This window comes from Leucoraja erinacea, chromosome 12 (genome assembly GCF_028641065.1).
Source record: "Leucoraja erinacea ecotype New England chromosome 12, Leri_hhj_1, whole genome shotgun sequence".
In the NCBI taxonomy this organism is placed as follows: domain Eukaryota; kingdom Metazoa; phylum Chordata; class Chondrichthyes; order Rajiformes; family Rajidae; genus Leucoraja; species Leucoraja erinaceus.
The window spans coordinates 46,830,211-46,857,818 of record NC_073388.1 but is presented as its reverse complement, the minus strand read 5'-3'; the positions used below and the strand labels follow the sequence as shown (position 1 = coordinate 46,857,818).

At 44.0% G+C, this 27,608-nt stretch overlaps 1 protein-coding gene across 2 annotated transcripts in view; it reads left to right on the top strand.

The window, feature by feature from the left end:
- Positions 1 to 23,633, top strand: part of tmem255a (transmembrane protein 255A) — a 50,709-nt gene extending 27,076 nt beyond the window's left edge. For both annotated transcript variants that reach the window (XM_055644075.1, XM_055644074.1), the window contains 5 exons: positions 5,066 to 5,146; positions 10,960 to 11,048; positions 15,837 to 15,996; positions 19,003 to 19,149; positions 20,887 to 23,633. In XM_055644075.1, the coding sequence (XP_055500050.1) occupies positions 5,066 to 5,146; positions 10,960 to 11,048; positions 15,837 to 15,996; positions 19,003 to 19,149; positions 20,887 to 21,039 (630 nt within the window). In that variant the 3' untranslated portion in view covers positions 21,040 to 23,633. The remainder of the gene's footprint in view (positions 1 to 5,065; positions 5,147 to 10,959; positions 11,049 to 15,836; positions 15,997 to 19,002; positions 19,150 to 20,886) is intronic.
- The last annotated feature ends 3,975 nt before the right edge of the window (positions 23,634 to 27,608 follow it).

Here is a 27,608-nt window from a genome sequence, read left to right as displayed (position 1 = left end):
CAGAAACATAGAAAATACGTGCAGGAGGAGGCCATTCGGCCCTTCGAGCCAGCACCACCATTCATTGTGATCATGGCTGATTGTCCCCTATCAATAACCCGTACCTGCCTTCTCCCCATATCCCTTGACTCCACTGGCCCCTAGAGCTCTATCTAACTCTCTCTTAAATTCATCCAGTGACTTGGCCTCCAGATTTGGTTATTGTCTGCTGGGTAATCCGGCAAACCCTATTATTTTGGGATAAATGAACGAGGAGCAGATGGCAAAGTGGGAGAAGATGTAAATACCATTTGTGCTGATGCTTTGTTGTTGTGCTACAAGTGTTCTGTTATTCTGTAGGGGACAAGAACATCTGTCCCCTGACCCAGCAATGAAACAGCTGGCAGTGTTGTGTACTAATCACACATTCATTCGTCTCTTCTCACCCATTTTGACGGCAGGGATTATTTAACCTTGCACTGGACTGAAACCAATTTATATAATGATTGTGTAATTTCCTCCTCGAGCATCGCTCCCTGCTTTCATGTTTTCAGATTCTCTGCTTCTAACATACAACAACAAACAGAATCTAACATACAATGCTAGTTAATTTAATGATACTTCTCTCATCCATGTTTGGCTTGGGGTTGTGCCCAGCAAGGTTAGCGGTTATTCCCGGTTATTCCCTTTGATTAGTTGCCCTAAGTCTTGCAATTATGTCTAAAAAATACTTCTATACCTTTTGCCTTATGGGAGAGGGGGGGGGAAACGAGGGAGTGGCCAGGATGCGACTCATCCTTGATTATGCTACTGGCCTTGCCAAGGCAGCGTGAGGTATAAATGGAGTCAATGGAAGGGAGTTTGGTTTGGGCGATGGTCTGGGCTGCGTCCACAATTTGCTGCAATTTCTTGTGGTCTTGGATGGAGCTGTTACCAAACCAAGCTGTGATGCATCCGGGTAAAATGCTTTCTATGATGCATGTGCAGAAGTTGGTGAGAGTTGTAGGGGATATGCCAAACTTCCTAAGCCTTCTAAGGAAGGTGTGCTTTCTTGGTCTGTTTTCTTGGTCGTTGCTTCAATATGGATGGTCCAGGAGAAGTTGTTGGTGATATTGACTCAGAGGAATATGAAGTTTTCAACCATCTCTACTTCCGCACCAATGTAAACTGGGGTATGTGTACTGCTTTGCTGCCTGAAGTCAATCACTATCTCCTTTGTCTTGCTGACATTGAGTGAAAAGTTGTTGTCTCGACACCAGGACACGAGGTTCTCAATCTCCTTCCTGTACTCCGGCTCATCATTATTTGATATTTGGCCCACAATGGTGGTGTTGTCTGTGAATTTGAAAATTGAATTAGATATGTACATGGCTGCACCGTCGTGGGTGTACAAGGAGTAAAGAAGGGGGTGAGAACGCATCCTTGCAGTGTTGACGATTATCGTAGAGGATGATTTGTTCCCTATCCTAACTGGTAGGGGTCAGTTGGTCAGGAAGTCGAGGGTCCAGTTACAGAGATGTGTGCTGACAACAGGTCCCGCGAGTTTGGTGTTTAAGAAGGAACTGCAGATGCTGGAAAATGGAAGGTAGACAAAAGTGCTGGAGAAACTCAGCGGGTGCAGCAGCATCTATGGAGCGAAGGAAATGGGCAACGTTTTGGGCCGAAACATTGCCTATTTTCTTCGCTCAATGGATGCTGCTGCACCCGCTGAGTTTCTCCAGCACTTTTATCTACCCGCGAGTTTGGTGATGAGCTTGGACTTGGTGGTACTCCAACACTTTGCGCTTTGCTTTAGACTAAGAGGAACAGGAGTCTACCATACAGACCCTTGAATATAAATAGACATTCAATTGGATTGTGGCTGTTCACCACATAATTTAACATATTTATCTCCCCTGGTCTTATAATCCATAACACTTCTTTCCAACAAGGATTTTCAATTGATACCTTCGTCTAATTTTGGGAGATGCATCCCGACACCACTCCTTGAGGTTGGTCTTTCCTCAAATTTAAAGTTACGATCATGGATTGAAATGAACTTAGCAACCTAATGTAAATTATACAAAATGCAATCCAGTCCCAAATCACTTTCTAGATAAATATATTGAAGCTACTGGAGACTCTGTCTCTGAATTTAGAGTTGAGAAGTTTTATAATTTAATATAAAGTTGTATATAATGGAATACAATGCAATACAATTAGTTATTGTCATTTGAACCTCAAATGAAGTTCAAACGAAATTTGGTTTCTGCAGTCATACAACAAGAAAAGAACCAAGACACACAACCAACACAATTTACACAAACATCCAACACAGTGAATCTCCTCCTCACTGTGATGGAAGGCAAAGTCTTGTCTCTCCCGTGTTCCATTCTTCTCCTGATGTTAAAGCCCCTGGCGGGCGATGGCAAGTCCCGTGGCCATTAAAGCCGCGCCGGGTGATGTCAGGCCCCGCTCCGGGTCATTTTCAACCCCGCAACTTGGGCAGGAGAAGTTGCCGTTGTGGGGGCTCCGAAAAACGGTCTCCCACCAGGGACCCGCGACCTCCTGATGTCACCGACCACCGGACCTGCGGCTCGAGGCTCCGAGCTCCGGAGTCGGGTCGCAGCCGCGCGCCACCACAGCTCTCCACGCTCCGAAGCCGGCCAGCTCCACGGTGGTAAGTCTGTAGGCTCCGCAACTGGAGCCCACGGGTCGTTCTGGTTGGAGGCCGCTCCACGGTGCTAGGCCCCAATGACAACGGAGACCCGACAGGGAAAAGGTCGGGTCACCCGTACAGGGAAGAGATTAAAAGTTCCCCTCCCCACCCCCACATATACACAGCTAAAAACAATATAAAAACCACAACAAACTATACATTCAACGGGACAAAAATTAAAACGACGACAGACGGACTGCAGAGGCCGCTGCTACATCGGTCGTGCCACCCACCCTATAAAGTGAGTACCAGGTAAAAAAGCCAGGAATAATAAATGCCGACCTATAGTCAGCAAGACTTGTTCAACAGATTCAAAATGCTGACCATGCCAAAACTACTGCTAGGTTTAGGTTTATGATTGTCACATTGTCGAGGTGCAGTGAGAAGGCTTTTTTTAGCGTGCCATCCAACCGAAATCAGACGCTAGTGTACATAAATACAATCAAACTAAACTCATAGGTAGAGCAAAGGGAAAGATATGGCGAAAATTACTGATGGACTCATGAGAAAACGACCTTTGATCTCCGAACCTGTGAAATAAATGACTTTTCATTCATGGTAAAATAAGTGACCCTGAACTCCCCTGTCCCACTTAGGAAACCTGAACAGAAACCTCTGGAGACTTTGCGCCCCACCCAAGGTTTCCGTACGGTTCCCGGAGGTTACAGGTGGTTACCGGAGGTTGCAGGTAGTGGAAGCAGGTAGGGAGACTGCCAAAAACCTCCGGGAACCTCAGGGAAACCTTGGGTGGGGCGCAAAGTCTCCAGAGGTTTCCGTTCAGGTTTCCTAAGTGGGACAGGGGCATTATTGCTGTAAATGACTGGTGCATAAGCCCAAAACAGATCCAAGTGAACGAGCAGTTAGTTGCATTGGGCGGCACCGTGGCACAGCGATAGAGTTGCTGCCTCATAGCGCAGAGACTCGGGTTTGATCTGTCTGTCTGCTGTCTGTACGGAGTTTGAACGTTCTTCCCGTGACCTGCATGGGTTTCTCCGGGTGCTCCGGATTCCTCCCACACTGCAAAGACGTACAGATTTGTAGGCTAAATGGCTTCTGTAACATTTGTAAATTGTCCCTAGTGTGTGTAGGATAGTGTTAGTGCGCAGGGATCGCTGGTCGTGTGGACTCGGTGGACAGAAGGTCCTGTTTCCACGCTGTGCCTATAAACTCATTTAAACTAAATTAAATCTAGTAGCATGTTTCATCAATAGACAAAAGACAATAGGTGCAGGAGTAGGCCATTCGGCCCTTCGAGTCAGCACCGCCATTCAATGTGGTCATGACTGATCATCCACAATCAGTGCCCTGTTGCTGCCTTCTCCCCATATCCCCAGACTCCACTATCTTTAAGAGCCCTATCTAGCTCTCTCTTGAAAGTATCCAGAGAACCGGCCTCCACTGCCCTCTGAGGCAGAGAATTCCACACTCACAACTCTCTGTGTGAAAAAGATTCATTCTGATTATTTTGTTTTTTGCACAATGTTCTGTATTTCCGAATAATTTAGTTGAACATTTTAAAATAGGCATCATGTTTTCTAAAAATGGACATTTGTTCCCTTCTATTAATTCCCTTTTCGATAATTAAATTATACACTCCTCTCTCCCAAAGGCAGCAATCACTTATACAAAAGTCAATTTAATAGCAAGAAAGAGCGGATGGCTTCTAGCTGGTTGATACAGCATTCGTGGCTGAATAATCTCCTTCCAATTCTATTGTGTCAGTAGGTTAAAATGAGGGACGTTTAGTCTAGAGATACAGCATAGGAACAGGCTCTTTGGTCCACTGATAAGAAGCTTATCACTGGCCAAGCTTTGTCCTGCTTCCACACCATTTCCAGCTTACCCCCCCCCCACCAACACCATTCTGATGGAGGGCCCTGATGTTCCAAAACATCGCAAATCCATTCCCTCCGTAGATGCTGCCTAACCCATTGAGTTACCCCAGCAGTTTGTGTTTTATTTTTGATTTATTTCTCCTTCCCACTTATCAATGCACAGAGGTGTTCTCCAATTTGTGCTGAGATTCAGTTGGCACACAAACTGTTGTCGCTCCAAACTCATGGCCATTTCTTCCAACTACAAATGTTTGGCTTAAAGGCTGAAATGTTCACTTGCCCAGCATAGACCTGTCAGGTTGGGTGGGATATTTAAATGTTGATGCAGTAATAAAAAGAATAGTGGATTTAATTTTTTTTAGTACAATGATCTTGTCTGTTGTGCACTTGTTGGGTTGCAAGATTCGACATGGTAAAGGTTCCCGACCCAAAATCTCACCTATGCATTGCTGCCTGTCCTGCTGAGTTTCTCCTAATCAATTTGTGTTTTGTTCAAGATTCCAGCCTCTGCAGTTCTTTGTATCTGACTTGGTGATGCTTTCCTTTCCTGCAGGATATCAGGCCCTTCCATGCAGGGAGATGCCAGTATTATTCCAGTGGAACTCCATATCCTTCAGATGATTATAATACAGAGGTATGTGTTCCAACACTAGCTCAGCATTATTACTGAGCACTCTACACTATTACTATGTTGGAAACTCCAAATAGACTAAGGTTGCTTTTTTCTGTGGCTCTCGCATGACAAACCTGGAAATTGTTAGTTGTCAAGACAATCGTCATTAGTTTTGAATTGTTTAGTTTTTTTTTAATCTTTGCATATACAGTATTTTGGACACAGAGATGTGGGGATAATAATTCTCCACAAACAAACACTATGACAATATTTAAAAAAAAATTTGGACAAGTACATGCATAGGAAAGGCAGCACAGTAGCGCAGCGGTAGAGTTGCTGCCTTGCAGCGTCAGAAACCCGGGTTCCATCCTGATTGCGGGTGCTGTCTCTACAGAGTTTACACGTTCTCACTAGGATTGCATGGGTTTCCTCTGGGTGCTCTGGTTTCCTCATACATTCCAAAGATGTGCAGGTTTGTAGGTTAATTGGCTTTTGTAAATTGTAAATTGTCCCTAGTGTGTAGGATGGGCGAGGTGAGGGCTGGTTGGCGCGGACTCTGTGGTTCAAAGGGACTGTTTCCTCGCTGCATCTGTAAAGTCCAAAAGGAAAGGTTTAAAGGGATATGGGACAAACACAACCAGGTGTGGGACCAATGTAGATGGGGCATCTTGGTTGGCCTAGGAATGTTTGGGCCGGGAGCCTGTTTCCATGCTGTATGACTATGACATTGTGTTGAGTAGAATTGTGTGAAGACTGTGCAAGGGAAAGGAGAATCAATGGTTCAATGCATGCCTGACATCACTCAATGGTTAGACACTGATCATTCCAAGCAGCACCATTCATCTTTTTTATTTAATTGCATTGCGTTCCACTCATGCTACCCCTTTGTTCCACAGACAGTGACACACCAATACAGTATCAACCCCAGTAGTTTGTCTAAACGTTGATTGGGAGTGCTGGCATGTAATAAAGTCTGCCATCTTCACCCTGTCCAACCCTGTAACTACAGACCTGTTGACTCTTAATCCCCCCTCTGAAATAGCCTAGCAACCAATTCAGTGTAAGGCTAATTTGGAATGGATAATAAGTACTGGCCGACATTGGTCTTTGACCCCACTCTCCCAGATCTCTCCCTTCATGTCAACTATTCGAAACATATTTGTGGACTTCTCATGGACACCATCATCTCCACTTTGTTCCCTTTGTCTCGTTTACAGTAAAGGCCAATTCCAGAGACTTGACCATCTCACTATCCACATCTGCATAACCCACCTTCCAACCCCAACTCTTGCTCCAAACCTCCCAATAAAATAAATTCCCCAGATATATCGAACTGTTGAGAAGTTCCTTTGTTTCACCATAATCCTTCTGGCTCTTTGACTCGCATTGTCATGATGAACCATATGATGACCTATGATGCTGTGTTGTGTCGTGACCTTGTTAGCATGTGGTCAGAAACTGTAGTAAAAAAAGTGAAGAGGGGCAGCGATAATCCACATGTCGGTCCCATGAAGTAATGACGGGTGTCAGGTTTCTGGATAAGAAGATTGCTGGTTCCGACCCAAAGCGTCACCTATTCTTTTCCTCCAAAGATGTTGCCCGACTCGCTGAGTTACTCCAGCATTTTGTGTCTGTCAGTGGAGCAGATGGGTTGCTGTTCATAAAGCAATGAAGCAGTCACCAGTGAACAGTTCTTCAGAAGAAGCTCGGAGGGCAGGGATAGGGTAAACAGGTTTATCCAAGTGCAAACTACTGGTCAGACAATTGTAAAGTGGAGTAAAGTATCTGAAGAATCAAGAGGTGACGTGATTGCAGATGGGAATAGATGCGATTGTATATTCCGAGCATGGAGAATACGAGAGAAAGAATGGGAGTTGCCAATAATGTCCTTGGATCCCAAGCAGCTGCCAAAATATCCACATATTTCATAGAGATGTGATATCCACAGGCGTATCACGTACAAATAAGAATCTGTGAGCTGCAGAGTTGGAAGTATTTCATATCCCAAGTTTAGCAAGGAGTTGGACTACACAGAGAATGAATCCCTGAAACATATTTTAGTTTTTTTTGAAGATGTGTTGGTTCACCATATCACAGATTTCAGCCATACACAGTACATCACAGGAGAATCCAGTACACCATTTACATGTTGTTGAGGTGTACTTTAGAAGAACAGAGTACATTTCAGGTTGTTGGCTCAGTAATCTCTCCAAAAATGGACGCTGTTGACAAATATAATCAGATTGCACTAGTATTGTCTTAAAACAGATATCTTTGAACTGTCCTTGTGTATGGGGTAGGGATTTGAAACAAGCCATGATCACATTGAATGGCAGTGCTGGCTCAAAGGGCCGAATGGCCTACTCCTGCACCTATTGTCTATTGTCTATTGACTGTAATACCGCCTTTACACGAGGCATTGATTAGGCCACATTTAAGTACTGTATGCAGTTCCATAGATCTCTTTGGAAAAGGATGGAAGTCGTTGATTAATCATGCCAAGAATTAGAGATATTGGAGACAGAAAAGAGACCAAAGAATTGGCCTTTTCCAAATGTGAACTTTCATTTTAAAGAGTTTAGATAACAAAAGGGTAAATGGTCCATCAGCTTCACTTGACTTATGGATTATCACCCGGGAAACTGCATTTGAAATAATATTGCCATCAAATAGGAGCAAAGAGGTCCTTCTGCAGTTCCTATTTACAAGGTCCTAGTGAGACCACATCTGGAGTAGTGTGTGCAGTTTTAGTCCCCTAATTTGAGGAAGGGCATTCTTGCTATTGAGGAATTGCACCGTAGGTTTGCAAGGTTAATTCCCGGGATTGTGGGACTGTCATACGCTGAGAGAATGGAGCAGCTGGGCTTGTACACTCTGGAGTTTAGAAGGATGAGAGGGTGTCTTATTGAAACATATAAGATTATTATGGGTTTGGACACGCTAAAGGCAGGAAACATGTTCCTGATGTTGGGGGAGTCCAGAACCAGAGGCCACAGTTTAAGAATAAGGGGTAAACCATTTAGAACATAGATAAGAAAACACTTTTTTACACAGAGGGCTGTGAGTCTGTGGAATTCTCTGCCTCAGAGGGCAGTGGAGGCCGGTTCTCAAGATACTTTGAAGAGAGAGCTAGATGGGGTTCTTGAAGATAGCGGAGTCGGGAGATATGGGGAGAAGGCAGAAATGGGATACTGATTGGGGATGATCAGCCATGATCACATTGAATGGCGGTGCTGGCTCGAAGGGCTGAATGGCCTACTCGTGCACCTATTGTCTATTAATTAGGAAGAAATTATTTACTACAAGGGTCTATTGAAACTCAGATGACGGCACAGTTGTGACAGATAAAGGAAATTCAAGATTCAAGAGAGTTTATTGTCATGTGTCCCAGAGAGGACAATGAAATTCTTGCTTTGCTTCAGCACAACAGAATATTGTAGGCATAAATAAATACAGAACAGATCAGTGTGTCCATATACCATTGATTATATATATATAAATACACACACACACACACACACACACACACACACACACACACACACACACACACACACACACACAACCACACACACACACACACACACACACACACACACACACACACACATAAATAAATAAGCATATAAAGTGCAATGGGCTACAAATGTTCAGAGTTTTGTTTGAGTTGAGTTTAATAGCCTGATGGCTGTGGGGAAGAAGCTATTCTTGAACCTGGATGTTGCAGATTTCAGGCTCCTGTACCTTCTACCTGAAGGCAGCGGCCAGGATAGGGTGGATCCTTGATGATGCTGGCAGTCTTTTTTGGGCAGCGACTGCGATAGATCCCCTCGATGGTAGGGAGGTCAGAGTCGATGATGGATGGGCAGTGTTTACAATTTTTTGCGGTCTTTTCCACTCCAGGGCGCGCAAGTTGCCGAACCAAGCCACGATACAACCAGTCAGTCATATGCTCTCTACTGTGCACCTGTAGAAGTTCGAGAGAGTCCTCCTTGACATACAGACTCTCCATAATCTTCTCAGGAAGTAGAGGCGCTGATGTGCTTTCTTTATAATTGCATCAGTGTTCTCGGACCAGGAGAGATCTTCAGAGATGTGCACGCCCAGGAATTTGAAACTCTTGACCCTCTCCACCATCGACCCGTTGATATATATGGGACTATGGGTCCCCATCATACCCCTTCCAAAGTCCACAATCAGTTTCTTGGTTTTGCTGGTGTTGAGAGCCAGGTTATTGTGCTGGCACCATTTGGTCAAACGGTCGATCTCACCTTTATACTCTGACTCATCCCCATCAGTAATACGTCCCACAACAGTGGTGTCGTCAGCAAACTTGATGATCGAGTTCGCACTATGACTGGCTACGCAGTCATGAGTATAGAGTGAGTACAGCAGGGGGATGAGCACGCAGCCTTGAGGTGCTCCCGTGCGGATTGTTATCGAGGCTGACACATTTCCACCAATACGTACAGAATGTGGTCTGTGAATGAGAAGTTGAGGATCCAATTGCAGAGGGATGTGCAGAGACCCAGTTCTGAGAGTTTGGTAAGCAGCTTGGAGGGGATGATTGTATTAAATGCCGAGCTGTAGTCAATGAATAACAGCCTGACATATGAGTTTTTGTTGTCCAATTGGTCCAGAGCGTAGTGGAGAGCCAGCGAGATCGCATACACCGTTGATCTGTTGTGGCGGTAAGCGAACTGCAGTGGGCCCAGGTTTTTGTCGAGGTAGGAGTTGATTTGCTCCATGATCAACTTCGCAAAGCACAGACGTTAGTGCCACTGGTCGATAGTCATTGAGGCGCGTCACCTTGCTCTTCTTGGGCACCGGTATAATTGATGCCCTTTTAAAGCAGGTGGGAACCTCAGACCTCAGAAGTGAAAGGTTGAAATATGTTACACCTCAGATTTTAAAGAGTCTATGATGAGATCGTAAGATCACTCCAATGTGCACAGGCTGTGCAAAGAGATCATCTCGCTTAACTTGTTTGCCAATGTTGAGGAGGGTGGACACATTCTGTGAAGTGAAGCATCACTACAAAGGCAAACTATTCATTGTCGCTTTAAGAGGCTGCTCCACAAAATTGGCAGAAACACTTACTGTTCACTTGGCTGAGAGGTGAAGAGGAAGAGAAAATGCTTCCACGTATTGGGAAGTCCCAAGGTTAGGGGCTTTCCATTTTAGATTGCCATCAAAAAATCTAGTGCGAAGTTTAGGAGAAATGTTATTACTCAAACAGAGTATTAAGGTCAAATAAATCTAAATAATTTGTTCACAGAAGGTGCATGTCTGTTACCAAGCAATCATTTATTGTCCATCCCTAATTATCCGCCCAACTGATAGCAAGCCAATTGAGATTGGCTTCCTTAGCCTGTTTTTTGTACTGCTTTATTTCATGTAATAAAGAGGACAGTGCATTTGACTGTCAGAGCAGAACCAGCTGACAGTACGGTAATGTTAACCTTGCCCATATGATAGAGAGCTACAGACAGTCACCATTAGCCATCTGTAGACTTTAGAGAAACAGGCGAGGAAACTGGCCGCGCTGAGCAAGTCCGCACAGACAAGCGATCACATCGTACACTTGCACTATCCGACACACACTGGCGGCAATTTACAATTTACAGATGCCGCCAGCAGGTACCGACAGCTCAAGTCTGCATGGTTGTGATCGACTGAAGCTTAGATGAAGAAATAACATTCATTTGTTACTTAATCCCTGATATTTATTAAAGTAAAGTAACCAGAATAAGTAACTGAATCTTTCAGATTTATGTATGGAAATGAAGAGTTATCGCCAAGTGTTGGGTGACTGGATTTATTCTTCCCATTAGGTGACCTGCCCAAGCCAGTCGCGATCTCCATGCATACTGAAGATAAAGAGCAATACCTGCTACTGTTGCGATCTTTATAAATGTGGCAGGTGGGTTTTCCTTCATTCTCTTCATGTGTACCTCTTGAAGTAAAGTCTGCTTTAATGTGTGTTAACTGTTCGATGTTGAGCACATTTTCTTTTTGTCTAAAGTATCATCCATACGTTCTATTGACAGTTATCCAGATTCCCGTTCATCCATAAGCCCTATGCTCACTGGTTTACATTGACACACGGCCTCAGGTTTACACTGTAACCCTTGTCTTCAAATCCTTCCACTACCTCGCCTGCTTTATTTCCTGCAGTCACTCACTTCCCCTCACCGCACTCTGAGGCCCATACGGAAAGGCCAGTGTAGGAATGGGTAAAGGAGTTAAAATGGTTAGCAGGCCTTGGTGGACCTGTGGTAAGTGTTTAGCACAACGGCCGTGTCTACATTGGGTCTTGCCGATGTACAGGAGGCCATGTCGGGAGAACCCTGTGCTGTTGATGAGGTTAGATGAGGATACCTTTGGCTCACCTATAAGGACTTCTAGGGTGCCTGGATGAAGATGAGGGAGGAGGTATTGGAACCGGGGGAGGGGTGGTTTGGGTGGGAAGGGACGAGTGAATCGGGGAGTTGCGGAGAGAGCGGTCCCTTCGGAAGGCAGAAAGGGGCGAGGGTTGGAAGATGTGACTGATGGTGGGACCCGCGTCAGAGATGACGGAAATGTCGGAGATTAACGTGCCGGATGCGGAGGTTGAGGGGATGAAAAGTGAGGACCAGGGAAACTCTATCCTTGTCACGTTGGAGGTGACACTTTTCAGTAGAGTAACCAAGGACATACTGCAGTGGCTTAAATTGAGATGCATGATAACACACAGTGGCAATATGGAAGGAGGAACTTTTCTTGTAATATGCTGAGACATCACTCCCAAAACGACAAATTAATTATTAATGCCTTTTGGGTGACCGTGCTCGCTACATCTGCCTGTATCATAGCATTGGCTTCTCATCAAAATTAATTGACTATGCGGCATCCTGGGTGTGTGGGAGCCAGCACATAAATGCACATTCTCTAATGTTTCTTCTCCAAACACTCAAAAATCATCCTTCCAAAATAATATCAAGTTGTACATCCTGCAGTAGAATGCATTGCACGTCAGATTTATTGCTCTGCGTCACTGGAAGAGAAATGCCAACGGGCCCATTAATTTACATAGGCTTCTTTCTTGCTTCTATGTCCTTCCTTCTCCATCACCCCTTCTCTACCCCCATATTCCTGAATTCTTTATAGGAATAGGACTACTTGATTGTCACATGTGACTAGGCAGAGTGAGATTCTTTGCTTGCATACACAATGTATACAAATAGCAGCCACCTACAGCGCTGACAAAGCCACAATGCCCACCGGCTCCTCCTTTTGTCGTGTGTGTTTGCACACACATGTACACATAAAAAAACAAATAAACAATAATAGTAGTTGAGGCAGGGTCAATAACAACACTTAACAGACATTTGGATTGGTACTGGGATAGGAGTTTATAGGGGTATGGGTCAAACATGGATGAATAGAACTAGTGTAAAAGGGGCATCTTGGTTGCCATGGATGTGTTGTGCCTGTTTCTGTGCTGCATGACTGTATGACTCTAAACATCTATCTATTTATTACTAAAACTCTCATCTTGTTCGTCAGTGAGTCTGTTTGTCTGTAATTCATGCCCTGAATTACGCCAAAATGGTACACGATAGCACTACAATTTTTGGACCACCTTACTCACAATTGTCTTGTGTGCTTTTATCAAGTTTTGTTCAGACTGATGTTATATTTTACAAGTTATTCACATTTTTAACTTTACAAAACCCAGTTTGAGAAATAATCACTTGAACACTTCAGTGGCAGTTACAGCTATGACGTCACAATGTGATCTCATTTACATTTAAAAAAAAACTCACTGTCGATGATAAAAGCACGATGGACACAGACACGGACAGGGCCCGGAGCCGTGCTCATCCCTACCCCTCCCGCAGCTCAAGACAGCAGCCTCAAAAAGTGACTGACTGACACTTTCAGTTATTTAAAAATGCCACGAGTGCGGAGCTGCAGGAGGGGGAGGGGGAGGGAGAAGCCTCCCCACGGGCCCGGAGCAGCAGCCCCCGCACCGGCTTGAACCACAGCCAAGGGCCCTGAGCGCAGCTGGACTCAGACACGGACTGGGCCCGGAGCCGCGCTCCTCCTTCCCACTCCCGCGGCTCCAGGAGCCAGTCCGTGTCAATATTGCGTTGGGGGAACAAGGCCCAACGGGTCCCACTTGGGGTAGTGAGGAGAGAGGGGTTATGGAAGGAGGGAAGTGACTGAGGGTAGGGGAGGGAGACGTGAGGGAGGGACTGGGGGAGGGGTGGAGGAGAGGGGAAAGAAGAGGGAGGGTGATAAGGGAGTGCTGGGGGATGAGGGGAAATGAACTGCGCCTGCGCAGTTGAGGGCTATAGATGAGTAGTGGAATATTGTGTTGGGGGAACGTGTTGCGTTGGGGGAACTGGTGAGTGGTGGAATGTTACATTGGGGGAACGGGGCCCAATGTGTCCCACTTGGCCTAGTAAAAGATAAAAGAAAAAGAGGACTGTGGAGTGCATGTAGACAGGAAAAGATGATAATTTAAAAATGTATTGAATTCTTTATTAGGCAGAGTAGAATGCAAGACCAGGAAGGTTATGTTAGCACTTTCTAAAATGCTAATTAGATCTGCATTGTGGCACTACAGTCATTGAAGGACATTGCATCAGAACATGATTATGCTAAAGAATTAAATTGGCCAAAGGATATTAACAAGATTTTTTCTAATGTTTGAGTGAAAGAAAATTAGAGTATAAAAATTGCCTTGGAGAAAGGGGCAAATAGGAGACTTGGAATTGCTGAAATGGAAGGCCAGCATAGATTTGATGGGCCGAATAGCCTTCTTTGTATAATAATGATTCTATGATTTATAAATCTCTATGGAAATAGGAATTAAATTAAAGTGAAATTGCTCAAATCCCCAGAAACACTATAAATAAAAGCAATGAAATGTATGTCAAGTGATTTAGCTATGTAAACTATAAATGGTATCGGAAGTGCAAATGTTAGATCACTATTTTAGATTGTTAAATATTTTAACCATTTAATCAATGAAATTCATGCATATTATTTTTTTATCAAAAATATAGCACTGAACATTCATTTACCTGGCTATAACATTTCAGTTAATTGCATATTTTCCAATATGCATGTTTATTAATTCATTTCAAGTTCTAATGAATGTGTCATTCATTGTATTGGCTCATTCAGTCCAAATAGTCAAAACCAGTCTGCTAGAAATCTTCCCACAAATCAGGCACCATTCAAAATTCCAAATTAGAACAATTAAAGGTTGTTACAATGAACTGTTGATGCTGGAATCTTGAGCAAAACGCAAAGCTCTGGAGGAACTCAGCGGTCAGGCAGCATCTGTGGAGTAAATAGACAGGTGACATTCGGGTCCGGACTCTTCTTCAGATGGCATTTTGACCCAAAATGTCACCTGTCCTTCCTTCCGCAGCTTGATTGATTGATACACCATGGAAACACATCGAGTCCATGCTGACCATCGATCGCCTGTTCAGTTTGCATCCACTCCCTATATATTGGGGGAAGGTTATAGATGCCAATTAACCTACGCCCAATATATAGCGGGGTCCCAGGGCGAATGTGCAAACTCCACACATACAAGACCCATGGTCAAGATTGAACCCAGGCCTCTGGCGCTGTGAGGCAGCAACTCTACCAGCTGCAACACTGCTGCCTGACCCGCTGTGTTCCTCCAGTATTTTGCGTTTTGCTCAATTAAAGGTCCAGTTTGAATTATAAAAGCAATGCCTTAAAATGGCAGGAATATGTTCACTTCTTGAATTAAATGTACCAGCATATATCAACTCCTGTTCTCCTAATCTGAGGAAAGACATTCTTGCCATAGAGGGAGTACAGAGAAGGTTCACCAAACTGATTCCTGGGATGTCAGGACTTGCATATGAAGAAAGATTGGATAGACTCGGTTTGTACTCGCTAGAATTTAGAAGATTGAGGGGGGATCTTATAGAAACTTACAAAATTCTTAAGGGGTTGGACAGGCTAGATGCAGGAAGATTGTTCCCGATGTTGGGGAAGTCCAGAACAAGGGGTCACAGTTTAAGGATAAGGGGGAATCTTTTAGGACCGAGATGAGGAAAACTTTTTTCACACAGAGAGTGGTGAATCTCTGGATTTCTCTGCCGCAGAAGGTAGTTGAGGCCAGTTCACTGGCTATATTTAAGAGGGAGTTAGATGTGGCCCTTGTGTCTTAAGGGATCAGGGGGCATGGAGAGAAGGCAGGAACAGGATACTGAGTTAGATGATCAGCCATGATCATATTGAATGGCGGTGCAGGCTCGAAGGGCCGAATGGCCTACTCCTGCACCTATTTTCTATGTTTCTAAGACATGTATGTGGTGGTAATTGGATTCTAGTGTGTCAGATTTGTCCTCGCACTTTATAAATGTCATGGATTTGCTTCTGTCTAGCCACAAAAAATGAAGAGACAGAGGGGGAGTTACAAATTATTCAATTGTTCAGTGGTTTTGGAAATATTATGCATCCATGCACAAAAATAATTATTGGAATATTTGATACCCACTGTCAAATGCTGAATATTGGCTATCAGCTTAGTAATGTACACCAATGCATGAAATGTATTGTGCTTCGTACTTGTTTTAGGATAGGATTTGGAGTTGTGCACATTCCCATCCTTGGAATGGGGGCGCTATTTGTGGCTTGACTTTCTCATTCTTGGTTTATTCCTTCAATGCAGCCGTGACACTCTGGGTGGTTATTACGAGTACAACGATGTGGGAAGTTGTCAGGAAGTTATCTACCTCTACCACCTGCTTTGGTCATCGACAATCCTCAACGTTGTGGGTTTGTTCCTTGGAATCATCACAGCAGCTGTCCTCGGCTCCTTCAAAGACATGGTATTCAACTTCCCCTGTTTTACCCGAGGCGAATAACATTTGCACAATGTCACATGTGCTGTGCTTTTTCCGTGTGCAAGGTAGGGATAAGGTAAACCGTATCTTTCTCCATTCTGGAATTGAGGTAGGGGAAATTCGCTTTTTTCATAAGTTCATAAGTGAAAGGAGCAGAATTAGGCTATTCAGCCCATCAAGTCTACTCTGCCATTCAATCATGGCTGATCTATCTTTCAATCCTAACCCCATTCTCCTACCTTCTCCCCATAACCCCTGACACCTATAATAATCAAGAATCTATATATCTCTGCCTTCAACCCATACAAGGCAAGGGAAGTAATGAATCCTAAAGTACCTATACCCTGCTGAGCGAATAGAGTGAGCATGATACTATACTAATGGAGGAGCAATCCTTTAGATTGCTTATCAAAACAAGACTCCGTATCAGGTGGTAGGAAAAGATCTAAGAGCACTTGTTTGAAAAAGACCATATTTCTCCCAAACATTCTGACTAATGTTCATTCCTCAACCAACATCAATGATACAGCATAGCTGACTGCCATCGTGTCTTTATGTTAGCTGGATGGAAATGTCTATTGTTCCCACAGGTATAATTAAGAATTATTTCCGCTGAACAATTTAAAATAATTTCTCTCTGAATAAATGAGTAGTTGGAACCTGTTCCTTTGATACTTTCATTTCATTTCCCTCAGGATGCTCATTTTTTTTTACAAAATGTTCCCTTATTTGGCTGAACTGCACATGCAGGGAGCAAAAATAAATTCCGATGAAGGTATAAAATTGGCATGTTCTATTTTCAATTTAAAATATATAATTGACCTAATTAAAGAATCTATATAAGAAAAAGTCTTCATTATAATCTAAGTGCTCATTATTCCTTAAAACACATGGAGAAAGATATTACCAAACCTGTGGTGCATTGGATTTATATTAATTAATATAATATTTATTAATTTATAAGTATTATATAATATTTATTAATTTATAAGTATTGAATGTGAAGAAGTTGTGAAAAGAATTACTCCTGCTTTTTCGGCTTCTAAATTCTTAAGGAAGACCTTCCAGAGGCTCAGTTGCAAACGTATCCGTTTGAAAAAGTGACAGATTTGCAGTCTGTATATTTGCATTATTTCTAGTCACTTTAATTTTGTTAAAAATAAGCAATTCAAAATACATGTCGAAACAAGGAACTGCAGATGCTAGTGTACCTAGGAAAGACAAAAAAGTGCAGGAGTAACTCAGTAGCAGCCTCCTTGGAGATCATGGATAAGGTGACTTTTCGGTTCGGGACCCTTCCTCAGACCTCTAGAAAAGGAGCCTTTTCTAGAGGTCTGAGGAATGGTCCCGAACCATCACCCATACACCTATATCAAGTCAAGTCAAGTGAGTTTATTGTCATGTGTCCCTGTATATAATTTCGTTCAGACCGAAAGGTCTGAATGACAATAAAGGAATCTAATTCTAATTCTAATTCTATAGGACAATGAAATTCTTGTTTTGCTTCAGCGCACAGAACATAGTAGGCATTTACTACAAAACGGATAAGTGTGTCCATATACCATGATATAAATATATAAACACATGAATAAATAAACTGATAAAGTGCAAATAACAGAAAATGGGTTATTAATAATCAGAGTTTTGTCCGAGCCAGGTTTAATAGCCTGATGGCTGTGGGGAATATCATACATGTTCTCCAAGGATGCTGCCTGACCTGCTGAGTTACTCCAGCATTTTGTGTCTTTCACTTCAAAATACATATTTAATTTGGCTGCCATCTTCTGAGAGTTGTGTTTGTTGAAATTGTCAAAACATCTGATCTCAGTGATTTTTGCATTGTTCTATTCTTTCCATGTTTGTTATGCTTCTTGGCAAAAGCACTTTCCTTAGGAAGTTGGGGTCAAATTCTTGCTGTGCAGCTGGTGACGTCAACATGCCTTGGGTTATAAAATGTAGAATATAGCCACAGTCCTAATTTTCAGCCACTCTGCAACCAGAACTTCAACAATGCATTATTTAGACTTTAGAGATACAGCGCGGAAACCTTCGTCCCACCAAGTCCGCGCCGACCAGCGATCACCCCATACACAAGCACTATCCTACACACGAGGGACCAATTACAAGCTTTACTTAAGCCAATTAACCTACAAACCTGCAAGACTTTGGAGTGTGGGTGGAAATGGGAGCATCCGGGGAAAACCCACGCAGTCACAGGGAGAACGCACAAACTCTATACAGACAGCTAGTCAGAATCCAACCCAGGTCTCTGGCGCTGTAAGGCTGCAATTCTACTGCTGCACCATGATGCCGCACCAATTTATAGACAGTAGCTTTGTTACTGTGGTAAATGACGTGATGATTAATCTAAGGAGTGTCAAATAGACTAGTTTCTCATTATTCATTTATGGTACATATACAAAAGTGGCCAGGGCACCATTTGTACCCTGCACAAATTGCCTTTGAAATGACAATTTGAAAGCAGTTGTGAGCTGCTTTCTTGAATTGCTGCAGTTTGTGTAAAGATAGAGGCTTTTAGATAGGCATATGGGCATACAGGGACATCACGTACAGTCAGAAGAGATTAATTTAATTTGGCCTCATGTTCAGCACTGGCATCATAGGCCGAAAGGCCTGTTTCTTCACTGTAACAGACGACCAAAGGTCAAAGAGATTTTAGGGAATGTGATAATGGGGGAAACAGGAAGGCAGGAGAGGTTTGGAGAGAAGTTTAGGTCTGGCGGCTGAAAGCACAATCACTCAAGGTGGACTACGCAAGGTCAGAGATGCAAAATTAGAGGAGTTCTGATAATTCGGCAAGATGTGGAGCAGGAGAAGGTTGCAAAGATAGGGGAGGATTTTATCAACACAGCCTGGGAATGTCCTCCCTGAGAGAATTCAATATAAACATATGGAGCAGTTCAGAGGGAAGCAGAGGATTCAATAGTTTGCCTTCTTGTACTCAAGTGTTGTTATCTGTTGTCACTCCAGCAGACTCCGGCTGCGTCTGGAATCACCTGTGCTCCAGAGCCCCCACCTCCACCTATAATGTACGACCCTGGGCAGCAGGTACTGGCCTACACTAACTATTACCCTGGGCCAACTCACCTACCACCTTACAGTCCATATGACATGCAGGTATGTATCTATCAAGGCATGTAGATAATAACCCTGCTTTATCAATGTCACCCATAAAAAGTATTTAATTCTGTGAAGAAAGCTCAGTGTATATTCTTTGCTCCTTATTGGCAACTTTGTCATTTATTGCTACCCATTTCCATTAAGATCAGAGCAATACCGGCTGCTATCAAAGGTAAAGACATGCACAAAGAAACTAAATAATTAGTGTTGGTATCTGTAGAAATAAGGAATTGCAGTTGTTGGTTTACTCAGTACTGGAGGAACTCAGCGGGTCAGATAGCATCTCTGGAGAACATGGAAAGGTGTTCCTTCCCCTCCACTTTCCCCAGCCCCCTCCTCTGTGCCTTACCTGGACCCACGCCTATTTCGCCCCTCCCCCTGCTCCTACAATCCTTCCTCTGGCTTCACAATTTGCAATTCTTCAATCCTTCTGTCTCCTACCAATCTCTGGCCTCTGTCCAACCATTCCCCTATCAAAACCCCCTATCGCATGTGTCCACCTTCACCTGCCATGCTTTGACCTGCTTCCCTTCCCTCCCCCTCCCCACAATCAATCTAAAGAACGACCCCTACCTGAAACGTCACCCACCCATGTTCTCCAGAGATGCTGCCTGACCCACTGAGTACTTAAGTGTTGATACGGGCGTTGTGCATATGGAAGTGAAGTCCTGTCCACACTCTTGGGTCAATCATAAATGATCTCTGTGCTATTTTCAATGGTTCAATGGTTTCTTTATTGTCACGTGTACCAGATACAGTGGGGGAAAAATATACATTTTTTGCATGCAGCTCAGCAAGACTCTCCCAGTTTGTAACCACCACCACAGTATGCACAGAACAGCCCACTGAGTCTATATACAAGAGGCACCATTGTGGCACTATTTTACAGTTGCAGCAGGCCACAATAAATGTTGACAAATGCAGGGTGTTATTTCCAGTGTCCTCCTGGCCATCTTTGTCCACAATTCAATGTTGCTAAAAGAGAGAGTTTATACTGGACAGGACAAATAGATGAGGAGAAGAATTTAGACACAAGAGTTCAAAGAGAAACATTGCGATTGCCATTGCGCCCCTAACTAAATTGCAGCTGAGGTGCAGGCTAGACAGATAAAATTCCAATAGACCAATATTTTCCTGCCATTAATGGTGGCAATTTGCAGGAGGCAGTGGACAGAAATGCCTGGGGCTTCCAGGAAGAGCAAAGACCAAAGGTGGAGATGTCAGGTCTGGGAGTCAAATTGGACCCACCGATCGCTGCAGAAGTTCCGGTGAGGTAGTGATGGGCCGTCTCACCTGGCCTAGACGCCACAGTCTCAGGGGGGACTTCCCGGCAGGGATTTCAAGGGCACTCTCTTAATATTGTCTGGATTTAAGGAGGTGCCGCATCACCAGTTGCCGAAAGATCAGTGGTGGACCTGTACAATAAATGCCCATCTTTTGGCAACCTAATAATAGAACAATCCTATCGTTTGCATGACATGGGAATATTTAATGATGAATCTCACGCAATCAAAATATAATGCTGGTTTGCAAACACAAAAGTCACAAAGTGCTGGAGTAACTCAACGGGTCAGGCCCCTTTGCAAAGGTTCCCAATCCGAAGCATCACCTACCCTCGTTTCCATGGATGCTGCCTGACCCGCTGAGTTACTCCAGCGCTTTGCGCCCTTTTTTATGATCATACCTAGATGGGGAGACTTATTTAAAATCTATTCTTTTCTTCCTCTAAAACAGCATCCCAGTATATTCTCAGCTTCAACGCCATCGGATGACTCGCAGTCGATCTCACAGTCTGCCTCAAGCTATATGTGGCCGCCAAATACCCCTCCTCGCTACTCCCCCGCGTACTATCCACCTGATGAGAAGCCACCACCGTACACGCCATAGACCTGTCATTCCTTCCACATTCAGCACAGACTGGGCCCAGCTGAAGACTTCTCTAATGAGACCAGCGGCCACGTGGATCACGCTGTGATCACCATGTGCTCCCTCTCATCACCAGATCTCGCCGCAACGAGTTTCAAGAGAGGAACTTACCTGTACAGACCATCAGCATATCATCCTGCAACTTATTGTATTACTGTAGGGTATGTTAATCTTTATTTGTTGAAAGATAATTCACTTATTACCCAAGATTACAGTGAATAGAGAAAAAGATACAACCACTTTGGAAAATGCAAGTTCATTGGAGGTAACAATTTACCACTACTTAAATGAATGAAGACAGACAGTCAAGGAGGTGAATGATCCAACTATTTTCTTATGTTGCTAATTTATCAATTAGGACATACAAATACATACAAATATATACTTTATAGTTGATATTCTATTTTTAGTTTTATGGTATTCACTTATATTTTGATGGAGGGTTTTATCCATCAGAGTCCCTACTTTTTACTTATCTGCATTGCACTTTACAAAGATAATGTGAACATTCTTGGTGTCGAGAACAGTGCTGCTGTTATCAGGTAGATATGCACGAACGCAAGCGTATTTTCATTTCAAGCATTCTTGGTACACCAGATCGATGGTGTTCTGAAATATTATTCCATTATCTTTCTCTGTTGCCACAAGTGGAGTTTGACAGATTATGCTTGCTTATAGTTCTTTGCTGAATCGGGTGTGGTCTCTCTCTGGGCATTGCAGTTAATCTGAGCACCCTCGTGTTAAGCAGAGAAAAATCATCCAGGTTTCCATTTCACTGGAATGTTGCTGAACTCCTGGTGGAAGGATAGTAAACAACAAGAGGATGAGGCTAGGCTTTTTCATGGTTTACAGGAGAAATGGTCCTAATGTTTTCAGAAGGGAACAAAAATAGTTCTAGTTAGGAACTCAGAAAGTTTCATTTCCATTTTGCTACAGAAACATGCGAAACAAGGAGATAAGTTCATAGAAAAATAGATATTTATATAATTAATAGCTACTTTCTCTAACAATAGTTCTTGTGTGGCGCACTAACATGCCAAAAAAAAACTACAGGTACTTCCGAAGGATATTATCAAACAGAATTAGGGCAATGAGAGCCCTAATTAGGGCAGATAGCTGCAAACCTGGTCAGATATAGGGTTTGAGTAGCCTATTAAATGAGAGAAAGAGAGATAGAGGGGTGGAGATACATAACTTAGTTCCTTGGTAGCTAAAGACAATAGTGGAATTGAGCAGGTGGCTAAGATTGAAGGAATTCAGAGAAGGAGGGGGCTGTAAGTCTGGAGAAGGATGCAGAGTTAGGGAGGCTGGAGCCATAGTGGGATCTTAAATGAAAGAAGAACGTTTTAACATTGAGATGTTGCTGAACCAAGAGAATGCAGAGCATTGTGTATAGAAGTTGGGAGGTCATGCTGCAGTTATATAAGATGTTTGATGAGGCTACGTATTGTGTTCAGTTGTGGTCACCATGTTATAGGAAAAATGTCGTCAAGCTGAAAAGTGTGCAGGGCAGATTTACGAGGATGTTGCCAGGACTCGAGGGCTTGAGCTATAGGGAGTGGTTAAGCAGGCTAGGACTTTATTCATTGGAAAGCAGGAGAATGAAGAGTGATCTTATGGAGGTGTACAAAATCATGAGAGGAACAGATCGAGTAGACAAAGTCTTTTGCCTTCAGTAGGGGAATTGAGAAGCAGGGGACATAGGTTTAAGGTGCGGGAGGAAAGATTTGATAGGAACCTGAGGGGTAACGTTTTGACACAAAGTGTGTTGGATGCATGGAACAAGCTGCCAGAGGCAGTAGTTGGGGCAGGTACTATCACAACGTTTAAGAAGCATTTAGATAGGTACATGGATAGGACAGATTTAGAGGGATACGAAAGCTTTTTCACACAGAGGGTTGTGAATCTGTGGAATTCTCTGCCTCAGAAGACAGTGGAGGCCAATTCTTTGGATGCTTTCAAGATTTCAAGAGTTCGATAGAGCTCTTAAAGATAGCGGAGTCAGGGGATATGGCGGGAAGGCAGGAACGTGGTACTGACTGTGGATGATCAGCTATGATCATATTAAATGGTGGTGCTGGCTCGAGGGAGCGAATGGCCTAACCCTGCATCGATTGTTTATTGAGCCTAATGCAGGCAGGTGGGACTAGTGTAGAAGGGGCATGCTGGTCAGTATGGGCGAATTTAGCCGAAGAACCAGTTTGTTCTCCCTGTATGACTCTATGACTACATCACCAAGTACAGATGTGAGGAGCGGCTAGGACATGACTGGAGTTCGGACCCCATTTCCAGAAAGAGATGAGATGTTTTCCTGGTGCTTTTTTTTTACGACAGCTGTACATAATACATAAGACCCTGCCTACCTTATGGGTTGATGACCCAAAATAGTCTGTTTGCTTGAGAGACAGAACATTCCATAAAAATACTTCTAATAATGATGGTAATTTGGAAGACTGGTCTTTCTGTGGAGGTGTTGATGAAGGTGGGGAAACTACATAAACATACTTTTCTTCACACGGTTAAGCCATGCCATTAAATTGTGTTTGTGCAGTGTTTTACTTCACCACTTTTGTTTCACTACCCATCCTCTGGTGCACGGCACGTCATAGCTCCAGTCCAAGGATGTGATGGGCCTGGTTTTTTCAATTCAATTCAATTCAACTTTAATGTCATCGCACAAATACAAGTATGAGTACAACGAAATGCAGTTTTGCGTCAGTCCGTAGTAGTTGTACATAAAGAAATTTAAAAAATAGAAAGAGAGAAGATACAGAATAATCAAAAAATACAGAATAATTAAACAATGGGGACGGAGGGACCGGAGAAATCTATCGGCGGGACTCCGAGTTCAGCAGTGTGATTGTGTTATTGTAGAAGCTGTTCCTCATTCTACTAGTACGTGACCTGAGGCTCCTGTACCGCCTCCCTGATGGGAGGAGGGCAAACAGTCCATGGTTGGGGTGTGAGGGGTCCTTTGATGATCTTCCCAGCCCGTCTCAGACACCGTTTTCGGTGGAGGGCATCCATGGCAGGGAGCGGGGCACCGATGATGTGCTGCGCGGTTTTCACCACCCGTTGTAGTGCCTTCCTGTCCGCAGCAGTGCAGCTGCTGTACCATACCGTGAAGCAGGTGGTCAGGATACTCTCTATGGTACAGCGGTAAAAGTTGGTCAGGATCCGGGGGGACAGGTGGGCTTTCTTGAGCCTCCTCAGGAAGTAAAGGCGCTGCTGTGCCTTTTTGATCAGCTTGGAGGTGTTGAGGGACCAGGACAAATCCACCGAGATATGTACTCCGAGGAATTTATAGCTGGAGACGCGCTCCACCTCAGTCCCATTTATATGGATGGGGGTATGACTGCCTCCTCTGGTCTGCCTGAAGTGAACAATAATCTCCTTCGTCTTCTTGGAGTTGAGGACGAGGTTATTGTTGGCACACCAGGCTGTCAGGGTCTGCTGCAGAAGTCAGCATCTTTGGGATTGGGTGGGCCCGCTGCAGGTCCTGGCAGTGGCTGAGCGGGAAGACAGAGAACCACAGACCAGAGGAGAGTGGGGCAATCGAGCCAATTCTAGAATGGGCGGTTTCTGCAATGCCACAATTTTGGCAGGACATCCATTGCACATAAAAGTAACAAATGCCTTGGAGTGAAGATAGACGCAAAATGCTGGAATAACTCAGCGGGTCAGGCAGCATCTCTGGAGAAAAGAAACAGGTGACGTTTCGGGTCGAGACCCTTCTTCAGACTGGGAGTCGGGGGGGAAGGAAGCTAGAGGTATGAAAACGTTGAGAACAAATCAGAGCCAGCACCGATGGCCAGCTCACTCCAAACACACAACACCCAAGATCAGGATCGAACCTGGGACTCTGGCGCTGTAAGGCAGCAGCTGTACTGGCTGCAACGCTGTGCTGCCCATTGTGGTTATTAATTTATTGAATTTGTTTATTATATATTATCTATGTGTATTGTGTTTACAGGGCTGTTTGCTGCTGTAAGTGAATTGTAGTTGTTCCATTGTCAGTACATATGATGAAACACTCTTGTGCCTTGATGTGGATGTAGGAGGCATGATCAGGTTACACAAAGATAGGCGGAGTTGTGGATGGGGTGAACTGTAGACTTCACTTCACCACAGTCTTACAGACTGATGATATCAGTGTTAGTGAAGGGAGATGGCCCTTAATCCAGATAAAGGTAAAGTGATATAAATTGGGAGCACTAATCCTTGGACATGAATTGTGAATGGTAGGGAAGCACTGTTGAACAGAGGGACCTTGGAGTATAAATCCAGAGATACTTGATGTGGCAGTGCAGGTAGGTAACATGGTTAGGGAGCCATATGGATACTGGCTTTCATTAGTTGGGGCATTAAATACTAAAGCAGGGAGGTTATGCTTCAACTTGACAATATGTTGATTAGACCTCACCTAGAGTAGTGCATGCGGTTTGTAAAGGGTGTAATACGATAGACTAGTGAGCGTGCTGGCAAGATTCCCCATGGTGTTGCCTGGATAGAGTGTTTCAGTTATGAGGGAAAACTAGAGAACTAGATGCTCTCCTTCGAGGTTAGGGCAGTTCAGTGGCGCCAAGGTAGTGTTGCTGCCTCACACCGCCAGAGACCCAGGTTCGATCCACACAGCATGTGTTGTCTGTACAAAGTTTTACGTTCTCCCCATGACCGCGTGGGTTTTCTCTGGGTGCTCTGGTTTCTCCCCACACTCCAAAGGCGTACAGGTTTGTAGGTTAATTGGCTTGAATAAAATTGTAAATTGTTCCCAATGTGTAGGATGGTGCTGGTGATCGCTGGTCAGCACGGACTTGGTGGGCCGAAGGGCCTGTTTCCACACTATATCTCGAAAGTCTAAAGTTAAGAGGGGATATGATCGAGGTACATAACATTGAGGCGGAAAGGAATCTTTCTCCCGTATCACAAGTAGATAAAACAAGAGAATGTAGATTTAGGATAAAGGGGAAGGAGTTCAGAGAGGAGACCCTTTTGACCCAGAGAGTAGCGAGTACCTGGAATGCACTGACAGGGAAAGTTGAAGCGGGGTCCCTGGTTGCATTTAAGAAATCTCCAGTTGAACAAGTACATGAATCACATAACAGAGAAGGATATGGGCCATTGTGCATGGAGATGGTTTTGTGTGGATAGGTGCCGACTGGTCAATGTGATGCGGTGGGCCGAATGGCCTGTTTCCATGCTGTAAGTCAATATGATGTTAAAATGTCAGCAACCTCAGGATTCTCACAAATGCCCAATGTAACATGGAAACCCTGAATCCTATCTGCCCCCCAATTATCTTCCTCCAGATGCCCTGCTTTCAAGCTTTCTCCTCTACGATCATGGAAAATCAATGAATTGGTGCTGTTTTCAGGTATTTACGAATGAGTCTTGCCATAACATATCCTGAAAATGTTTGGCCTCTTATTCCTGATTGGTATTCCGAAAGATGCTATTCAGTCTCAGTGGGATGGCTGCTACCACAGGGTGCAGTCTGTTCTCAACTGCAGATGATGATCTGGGCAAAGGGAGAAACTAGGAACTACAGATTCTGGAAACTTGAGCAAAACACAAAGTGCTGGAGATACTCAGCAGGTCAGGCAACATCTCAGGAGGCCATGGATTGGTGATGTTTTGGGTTGGGATCCTTCCTCATTCTGGTCAGCGGGAACTCAGTGGGTCAAAGGGCTTGTTTCCTTGCTGTACCTCTAAACTACTGAGGAAGGATCCTGACTCAAAATGTAGTTTATCCATGTCCTCCAGATATGCTGCCTGACCTAATGATTACCTGGACAGTTACACTTTGTTGCTCATAATCTGTGAATGAGCAAGTGAATACTAATCATAACTATCACGTATGAAACTCTCTGCGTCTGTGTCGATTGTAATTGGCATCACAATGATATTTCAATGTATAAAGTAAAGAAAGCAGGCTCTTCAGCCCACCGAGTCCATGCTGACTGACCATGGATCACCCGTTCACATTAGTTCTATCTTATCCCACTTCCCCATTAACTCCCGACACACGAGTCCATTAGAAACCCGGACGTCTTAGGGATGTGGGAGGAAACCGGAGCACCCAAAGGAAATCCACACAGTCACAGGGAAAATGTGCAAACTCCGGAACGGGGTACTGATTTTGGATGATCAGCCATGATCATATTAAATGGTGGTGCTGGCTCGAAGGGCCGAGTGGCCTCCTCCTGCACCTATTTTCTATGTTTCTCTCACATTCCACCGTGACCACGACTGCTACATTGGTGATGTATCTCCATTGCTCCTCAGCTGTAAGTCAGAAGAGCTGCACGCAGGAAGAGCCAGGCTCCATTATATTGGGATGGAACGCCATGTGAACAGTATATTACTCCAAAGAACGACGATGGCCTTCCAATGTAAACCTGTTAAACTTGAGCAATTCTGTTTAACTAAAACGTGGCACCATTATAAGGTGCCAACAAACCAGATGCAAAATGGGTAGATTCCCCTTTTACTGATATTTCTAGTGAGAATCTAATTATGGGAAAGTAACT